The sequence below is a fragment of the Aspergillus glaucus genome (assembly GCF_001890805.1).
Source record: "Aspergillus glaucus CBS 516.65 unplaced genomic scaffold ASPGLscaffold_42, whole genome shotgun sequence".
In the NCBI taxonomy this organism is placed as follows: Eukaryota; Fungi; Ascomycota; class Eurotiomycetes; order Eurotiales; family Aspergillaceae; genus Aspergillus; species Aspergillus glaucus.
In genome coordinates, this window is record NW_019170494.1 from 100,160 (window position 1) to 108,603 (window position 8,444).

The 8,444-nt window shown below is 45.4% G+C and overlaps 3 protein-coding genes across 3 annotated transcripts in view; 1 reads left to right on the plus strand and 2 right to left on the minus strand.

Moving 5' to 3' along the window:
* The window catches only part of ASPGLDRAFT_30469 (uncharacterized protein), a gene marked incomplete at both ends in the record, with an annotated part of 987 nt that extends 249 nt beyond the window's left edge, over positions 1–738 (minus strand). Inside the window, one exon of the mRNA XM_022543953.1 lies at positions 4–738. Within this exon, the coding sequence (XP_022395422.1) occupies positions 4–738 (735 nt within the window). The remainder of the gene's footprint in view (positions 1–3) is intronic.
* An 853-nt stretch (positions 739–1,591) lies between these two features.
* Positions 1,592–6,378, plus strand: ASPGLDRAFT_1196433 (uncharacterized protein). The gene is made up of 4 exons (XM_022540078.1): positions 1,592–1,612; positions 1,659–2,791; positions 2,871–3,648; positions 3,703–6,378. Exons 2-4 carry the CDS (start codon positions 1,804–1,806, stop codon positions 6,317–6,319), a joined length of 4,383 nt encoding a protein of 1,460 aa, XP_022395423.1. The 5' UTR covers positions 1,592–1,612; positions 1,659–1,803; the 3' UTR covers positions 6,320–6,378.
* A 360-nt stretch (positions 6,379–6,738) lies between these two features.
* On the minus strand, positions 6,739–7,857 carry ASPGLDRAFT_1510526 (uncharacterized protein). Its single transcript, XM_022542210.1, has 3 exons — positions 7,607–7,857; positions 7,117–7,556; positions 6,739–7,004 (listed from the first exon to the last, which is right to left on the minus strand). The coding sequence occupies exons 2-3, from the start codon at positions 7,509–7,511 to the stop codon at positions 6,956–6,958; spliced, it is 444 nt and encodes a 147-aa protein (XP_022395424.1). The 5' UTR covers positions 7,512–7,556; positions 7,607–7,857; the 3' UTR covers positions 6,739–6,955.
* Positions 7,858–8,444: the final 587 nt, after the last annotated feature.

Consider the following 8,444-nt stretch of genomic DNA (forward strand, 5'->3'; position numbering starts at 1 on the left):
CACCACCTGCACATTGAGCTTCTCCGCCTCCTCCCACCGGCCCTGATCCCTGTATATCAATGCAAGGTTGGCCATAGTAATCAGTGTGTGAGGATGATTCTCGCCGAGCTTTGTCTTGTCAGTCTCCACCACCTGCACATTGAGCTTCTCCGCCTCCTCCCACCGGCCCTGATTCCAGTATGTCATTGCAAGGTTGGCCATACTCGTCAATGTGGCAAGATGATCCTCGCCGAGCTTTGTCTTGTGAGCGTCCACCACCTGCACCTGGAGCTTCTCCGCCTCTTCCCACTGGCCTTCATAATAATGAACATATGCCAATGTATTCCAGAGGAATATTTCACCCATTTCTATATTGTTTATCCGGACCAGGTCAATATCCCTGAAAGACGGGAGATGCACCACCAGGTGCCGACGAAACTCTGGTTTATCTTTCGTAATTTTAGAGCATGCGGCAAGCACAAAATTAGTGCACCACCACTCCCATGGTTGATTTTGGTTGCTATGCTTTGCTCTCCACTGAACTAAGCTGTGCATCGTGACGCCTGGCCAATCACCTTCCACTCGTTGTATGAGGCTGTAGCGAACTAGAATCTTTAAGCTTTCTCGATGGAAAAAATTGTCCCATATCCCTCCCTCAGTCAGCATAAACTTTCGGAGATCAGTCCCAAGTGCATTTCCGAGCTTGTTATCCACGGCACCAATACCAAGACTTGCCAGACGGAACATCTCGTCCTGCATGATGGTACCTTTGAAGTGGGCCAGGATTAAAACTCTCACGGGCCTTCTGGTTAAGGAATCAATTAAAAGGATATTTAATGACAGAAAAAGCGCCCTTGATGATGATTCAGTTGGGTTTGACCGTTTGAGGCGGAGGATAACGGCGCAAATAAAAACATTAGTCCAGGACTCCAGGTTGCCAGCTTCTATGAATAGAACAGACTATGGCTCGGTGACAGCGACAGATCTTTAATTAATCATTACCTATTGAAACCGGCATGGTATCGCTTGTATACTTTTGATTCTTTTGTTCTGTCCAGGCATGCGTGACTAATGTAAGCGCATCAAGCAGTGTAGGGACTAGGGAGGCAGAAAATTCCATAGTTACGGCGCTGTTAGAGAAGTTTTGGAACTTGCGAGTTCCTGACTCTTGACCGCCCTCGCATAGGCCCAATTAGGTCGCCCGACGGGCCACCCATCCAACCAAGCATCGCCAACCTCAAACTGACGCGGTCCCACCGGGTAGCGCCCGATGGCTCATCCGTTAAGAGAGCTTCCATGGCTATCAAGACGACGCTATACACGGTCGCAGACGCCAACCATACAAAGTTACTATAGACGAAGTCTCTACACCGATGCTATTATGTCACGTAGCCATATAAGGTAAGCAGTATACCTTGTTTAAACGGCTAAGACTTACTGTAGTTCGATCATATACTACGATTACTTTCGTATTCGATTCCATGGAGCCTTATGCAGGATGATGTGGCAGAGTGGCGGGCGGCTGTGATAAGGTGCCCAACACCACACCAAATTCAACTCATGCAACTGAATTCAGTCGCGATTTTTTGATTTACTCCATCCTCGCGTTACTTTCTTATAGTCGATTCTCAAAGCTATTGAGTGAAAGCGAATTTTCTTGCTCTGTGAAAGATACCGAGCACTTGATCTCGTTCTGGGCAATCAGAGGCTATGGAACTTTACGGAAAGTAAATGTGACCAGCCTCATTGAAAACCTGCGCTCGAATCCGTCCTCTGGAGTATCTTACATCTTGTTCTTTCTTCATAATACTTTGCCGGCAAGTTATGTCTGACCCTAAGGACTACACCGTTGGCTGGATCTGCGCCATAAGTACGGAGCACGTTGCCGCGCAGGCTTTTCTTGATGAAAAGCATGAAGGACCAGAATATGTGTCACCTAATGACAATAATGATTACACCTTAGGCAAGATTGGAAAACATAATGTCGTCATTGCTGTCTTGCCTGATGGGGAGTATGGTGTATCTTCTGCAGCAGGCGTTGCAAAAGATATGCTGCACAGCTTTCCTAACGTCAGAATCGGTCTGATGGTCGGCATTGGCGGTGGTGCACCAAGTTCAAAGCATGACATTCATCTGGGAGATATTGTGGTCAGCGCTCCTCGTGATGGGGAGGTTGGTGTGTTCGAATATAACTTTGGCAAAACCATACAAAATCAGAAATTCCGACCAACAAGAGTCCTGAACCAGCCACCAACCGCCTTGCGCACGGCAGTGAGTGGACTCAGAAGCCACTATGAGATTGAAGGGCATCAGCTTGAAGAAGCTATCAATGGTATTCTAGAGAAGAAACCAAGACTGCGGAAGAAGTACAGGCGGCCAGACCCAGGTAGCGACAGGCTATACCAAAGCCGATCCATCCACACTCTGGGAAATGAAGCAAGTTGTGCCGTAGTCTGCGGAGATGATCCATCACACTTGATATTGCGGCACGAACGGACAGAGGATGAGGATAATCCAGTAATTCACTATGGCCTGATTGCGTCGGCAAGCCACTTAATGAAGGACGCTTTGATTCGGGATAGACTTGCTGCAGAAAAGGATATTCTGTGCTTTGAGATGGAAGCAGCAGGGCTGATGAACCACTTTCCCTGTCTGGTTATTCGCGGTATATGTGACTACGCGGACTCCCATAAGAATAAGGACTGGCAAGGATATGCAGCCATGACGGCGGCCGCATATGCGAAAGATCTTCTTTGTCGAATTGCCCCGAACAGGGTTGAAGCTGAGAAGAGGATCAGTGACCTTTCAGATGGTTAGTTGCTCTCAAATTCTGTCCGGTTATTTAGTGTGTTTCTAATGATCAATCGGAAATGGAATGGATATTTCAACAGTGAAATCAAAATTAGAGAAGCAGGAAGAAATTGCAATTCTCAATTGGCTCACTGTTATCGATCATGGCCCTCAACACAATGACTATATCAGTCACCGGAAAGTAGGAACGGGCGAATGGCTTCTGGAATCAGATGAATTCCAGACTTGGTTAAATGGGACCAAGCGGACATTATTCTGTCCTGGTCTTCCAGGAGCGGGCAAGACTATTATCGTGTCGATTGTGATTGATTACCTTCATCACAGATTTTGGAAAAATGACAATGTTGGCATCGCATTTGCGTTCTTCAACTTCAATCAGCCCCAAATCTCCTACACAGACCTGTTGTTGAGTCTACTTAAGCAGTTAATCCGCCATTCAGTCCCCGAGACGGTGACAAACCTATACAGAGATCATAGTTTCCGAGGAACACGTCCTTCATATGATGAGATTTTTAATACGTTGTGCAATATTGCTGAGCGCTTCTCAAGTACCTTCATAATCATTGACGCACTTGACGAATGCGAAGATTCTAACGGCACACTCTCAAGAATCGTTACAGAATTGTTCAAGATTCAGGACAAAACAGATGCAAATATATTTGTAACATCACGATGCATCTCTGGGATAACGCAAACATTTGAGGAAAGAGACAGCACTATTTTAGAGATACGTGCTAGAGATGAAGATGTGCAGATGTATATCGAGGGTCAACTCTCAACTTTGCCGGAGTGGGTTAGAGAAACTCCCGGACTGGAAAGGGAGATAACAACGGCAATTATTAGAGCAACTGATGGCATGTAAGTAAACAGAATATCTAATTTAATGTACTATATCACTTATTGCTGCTTTAGGTTTCTACTTACGAGATATCATCTGGACACATTGCGCGAACAAACTGACGCAGCGGAAATTGATGAGGTTCTAGAAGGTCTTCCAAGAGGGCTGCATGCGTATCCAAAAATATATCAACAAGCCATGGGGAGAATTCAAAGCCAGCCAAAAAAATTTAGCCACCTTGCTCTCCAAGTCCTTTCTCGGATTGCCAAATGCCGGAGGTCAATGGGAATATTGGAGCTACAACATGCACTAGCCGTTGAAGAAGATTCATCAGCACTCAATCCACGGAAAATGAAAGATATGCGGCAAATAGTTCGTGTTTGTGCTGGATTGGTTACAATTGACAAAGAAAGTGACATAATCCGCTTGGCTCATTACACAACTCAGGAGTACTTCGAGCAATATTGGACACTATGGTTCCCTAACGCAAATCGATCTATAGCCACCATCTCGCTTACATACTTAAGCTATGAAAAATTCTCCGCCAAACTAGCTCAGAGCTGGGAAGAATATAGGCAACGACAGCGGGATAACTGTTTCTATGAATACGCTGCCCAGTACTGGGGCCACCATGCAAGAGAGGCATATCCCGAGGTGAAAGATTTAACTGCTAAATTCCTCCGAGGCCCCGCGCTTGTCAGCGCCGTACAGGTTTTAGTTGCGCCACAATTTCCCTTTGGGATTTTCAACATACCAAAAGGGATAATGGGACTACATATTGCTGCATATTTTGGAATGAATGAAGAAGTCATGGAATTTCTTCAAGAAACCTTATGTCCCGATGTGGCAGATAGCTATGGGCAAACTGCGATGCACTGGGCTGTGAGGAATGGACAGCGACAGACAGTCGAGCTCCTGCTGAATGAAGGACTTGATGTGAATGCAAATGATACTGAGATGAAGTCTGCCCTGCATTACGCTGCGAGCCAAAACAACAAAATGTTGATACAGCTCCTTCTCAAATATGGTGCAAAGATTGAAGCTCAGGACATATGTGGGCAGACTCCCCTGCTAGTCGCTGCAGGCGATATCAAAGTGGAGGCTGTAATAGAGTTTCTCTTCCGGGGAGCCACGGTTAATGCGCTGGATGCAAAGCATCGAAATGCATTGCATTTAGCGATAATTGCCTCCAGAGCAGAGAGTGCTTTGATAGCAGACATGCTTTTGTCGCATAGCATTGATTTCAGCGCGTGTGATGTTGGAAACATGACTCCACTGCACTATGCAGTTGGAACTGGAAGCCGCAAAATTATTGATTCGCTTCTTAAGGCAGGTGCTGACGTCAACCTGGGTATTGAAAGGAAGCATTGGACCGTAACCACTGAATCTGGGCGGCCAGTCTACAAGGAATTTCAGGTGCTTGGGGCGGCAAAAAAGAAAATCAATGACGCTGTTGGCCTTACACCACTGCATTTTGCGGCTTGCATTGGCCATAATGCAATGACAGAGTATCTTCTCAGCAAAGGCGCCGACCCGAATGCACGCTGCCACAATGGGGATACACCGTTGCATATCGCTCTCCGACGAAGCCTTCTTGAAACACAGGAAGACGGCCAAGAACCAATATTTGGCTATGTATTGCCTGATAACGATGAATGGACAGATAATAGATGGCACATTGAACTCGATGCTGACTATATCACTGATTATGAGGAAGAGGCGCGGGATATCTACCAGTACATTGAGGAAGAACGGTTGGCAGTAGTCAGTACCCTTCTCGCCAGTGCCAGCATCAACGTTAACATCGAAAATATTGAGCGTGGCTTACCCCTTCATGTGCTTAAATATGACAATTTGAACGCACATGTTATCATTTGCAAGCTGCTTGAGCGGGGGGCCGATATTTTTGCACGTTATAAAGGAAACCAGACAGCTCTGCACCTCGCATGCAAATCAGGCGCTTCAACCATTGCGTGCGACTTTCTTGACAGAGGTTGCTCTATTAAGACCACTGATTTACAGGGTCTAAATGCTTTGCATTATGCTGTTCGCGCCAATAAATATGACACTGTTAGGGTGATCTTGGATCGGGATGAACAACTGGCCCGATATCTTTGCCGTGATGTGGATGCACGAGGTAGAACTTTAATGCACCACCATTTAGAAGGCATGGGATGCTCTATTGGAATGCTTACTGTCCTGTTGTGTCACGGCTCGAGGTTGAATGATGTTGATCAAGATGGGAACACGCCACTCAGCCTACATCTTCAGGGATTCAAATGGGCAGGCCAAGCGGAAATCTGTCGCTTTCTTTTGAAGCACGGTGCTGACGCTCTCTGGAGAAGTCCAAAAGGCCAAACTTTGGCCCATCTGGCAATGTGCAATCCTATGGCAGAGCTCGGGGTTTTAGAGGCCATCTCAAATCATGGTGTTGATGTGGCTGCAAATAGAGTGGCACAGCGAAGCCGCAAAATCCGCGTCAATCCGCGCCGAATCCGCAATGGCGCGGATTCGGATCCAGTGGGCCAGAATCCGAAGCGGCTGCGGATTATACATGCAGGATCCGCAGCGGCGCGGATAATCCGAATGGAGTGGCTTGGAGTGGATTTTGCAGATTGGATTATCCACAAGATCCATTTACAATATGTTACCATAATTGACATCAAGCCCGATCTCTATGTAATAATGTAATATGAACTCATGAATGCAATGACTAAATCCAACTGTAGTTGGAATATTGTATTTATACACACTGGGGAAACCAACTGCAGTTTAAATATATTTCTAACCTAATACATAAATAAAAATATCTAATGTACAATGCCATCCTCCAAATCACGAAAGTATCCAGGCCGTGTAACTGTGTGACGAGGTCGTTGCGCAGGAGAGGCTGCTGGAGGTTGTTTCTCAGTAAAGGCTGCTGGAGAGGGAACTGATATTGCATGTGGTGGTGCAGACAAGGATGGAAGATCATCATCAGATCAAGCATCATCATCATCTGAAAAGCCACCAAGATCTTCGGTTTCACTGATAAGACATTCAGGTTCCAACTCAAGGGGCTCACCAGCGTCTGGACTGCCTGGCCCTTTGGTTTGGGATGTTGAATTATCTTCATCCTCAAGAAATTCAAACTCACAACTCAGTGCAAAGTGATCACTACACATCTGAGTTATAAGTGCTTCAATTGTCTCTGGGGCAAGATGGTTCCAGTGATAATGACAAATATCACGGGCAGTGCTGAAGAGATTCTCAGGTCCTACACTACTGGCAGGGACTGCAAGGAAGTCACGGGCCATTTGGGCCAGGATAGGGAATCGATTGGCATTATTATGCCACCATTGAAGGGCATCTGTGGTGCCAAGTGAGTTCACAATAGCTAAAGTAAAACAAACCACAGTTAGATTGCATTGAGAGGGAGAACCAGAGAATAAGAGCGCAATAGAATGGACATATGTTCATCAAGATAAGCTTCCAATTCAGCATATCACTTAGCTGGTCCAGTATTCTCAGAGTCATGGGAGTGCGACTGAGCAGCCTGCCGGTGGCGTTTGGATTGATGAAGGGCAATGTCAATGTGACTCATAGCTGATGGATGAGTGATCTCAACATCAGATTGAGGGAAGCGCTCACAATAGTGATGAAAGACTTTATGCATTATTTTGTTGTATGCCACATCCCAATGCTCAGATTTCGGTTCCATCCAGTTGTCTGATTGAAACAGAGACAGCTTTTGATATGGATCTAATACAGTTGCAACTGCATAGATAATGCCATGAAAGCCATAAGTCTTCTGATAGTACTGCTGAAGTTTTTGCTTTGCAGCTACCAGACCTTGGTAGATTGCCTTTTTCCATGCTGCTCTTTTTGATCCCAGGTGCTGCATGGAATCCTCAAGGTGATTGAACAGAGCATCATAGATTTGATACACCTAGAACTATATAAGCAAGCAAGAATCAAACTGCAGTTGGACTGGCATACCTTATGGATTGTGGCACCGGTGTGTTTTGAGAGACCCTTGGTGTATAAGAAGAAGTCAGAAAGCAATTGCAACAAATACTCAACATGTTGCCATTCATGATTATCAAGGCCAAGGATTGAGATGTCTTCAGCAGAGTGAATAATGAATTGGCAGATGTAGTGGCAGAGTGCATAAGCTCATTCCAACATCAGGTATGTTGAGTTCCATTGAGTTCAACAATCAAGGATAAGAGTGAGAGGGTGAGCCCTTCCATTGTTCTGATCCATTTCCTGAAATCGGCGGAATTGCTGACGTCGTTGTGGACTGGCATTGATGAATTGTACAATTTTCTGTATCTCAGAGGAAGGTTAGTAGGAGTGCAGAAATAGAATACATATTAGGTCCCTTAACACACCTTTTCTAATGTTCACAATAGCCCAGTTTCTTGAATAGTCTTATCCTTATCATCCCATTGTGCAGTTGGATCATCACTGTTACTCTGAATTCAGAGTTCTTGTAGAAAGGCATGAACAGCAAGCTGAATAACATGAGTGAGACAAGGCAGGTGATGCGGTGCATGAAGCAGTTGATAGAACTCAGAATCATAAGCCTCAGAAAATAAGTCAGGTGTATTTGACAGAACATCTTGTAGCTTTTTTCTTTCCTCTGGATCATCAACATTGATCAAGTGGCCAGCAATGTCAATGTACATTGTTTGGTTATTCCCTGCCTGAATAGTCAAGTGTTAGCACAGGAAATCAAACTGCAGTTGAAGTATGTGTACTCACATTATCTGTGGTCATCCCTAGAATGCAATGGCATAGATCATGGCGCTTGATTGTCTGAATGACTATCTCT

What these genes read in the sequence shown, in the direction of transcription:
- ASPGLDRAFT_1196433 (XM_022540078.1), top strand. Translation starts at nt 1,804, where the DNA reads ATGTCTGACCCTAAGGACTACACCGTTGGCTGGATCTGCGCCATAAGT. An exon ending in GATCAGTGACCTTTCAGATG is followed by an intron (nt 2,792 to 2,870) that starts GTTAGTTGCTCT and finishes ATATTTCAACAG; the next exon opens with TGAAATCAAAATTAGAGAAG. An exon ending in ATTAGAGCAACTGATGGCAT is followed by an intron (nt 3,649 to 3,702) that starts GTAAGTAAACAG and finishes TTGCTGCTTTAG; the next exon opens with GTTTCTACTTACGAGATATC.
- ASPGLDRAFT_1510526 (XM_022542210.1), bottom strand. Translation starts at nt 7,511, where the DNA reads ATGCAGCACCTGGGATCAAAAAGAGCAGCATGGAAAAAGGCAATCTAC. An exon ending in GAGAATACTGGACCAGCTAA is followed by an intron (nt 7,005 to 7,116) that starts GTGATATGCTGA and finishes GTTTTACTTTAG; the next exon opens with CTATTGTGAACTCACTTGGC.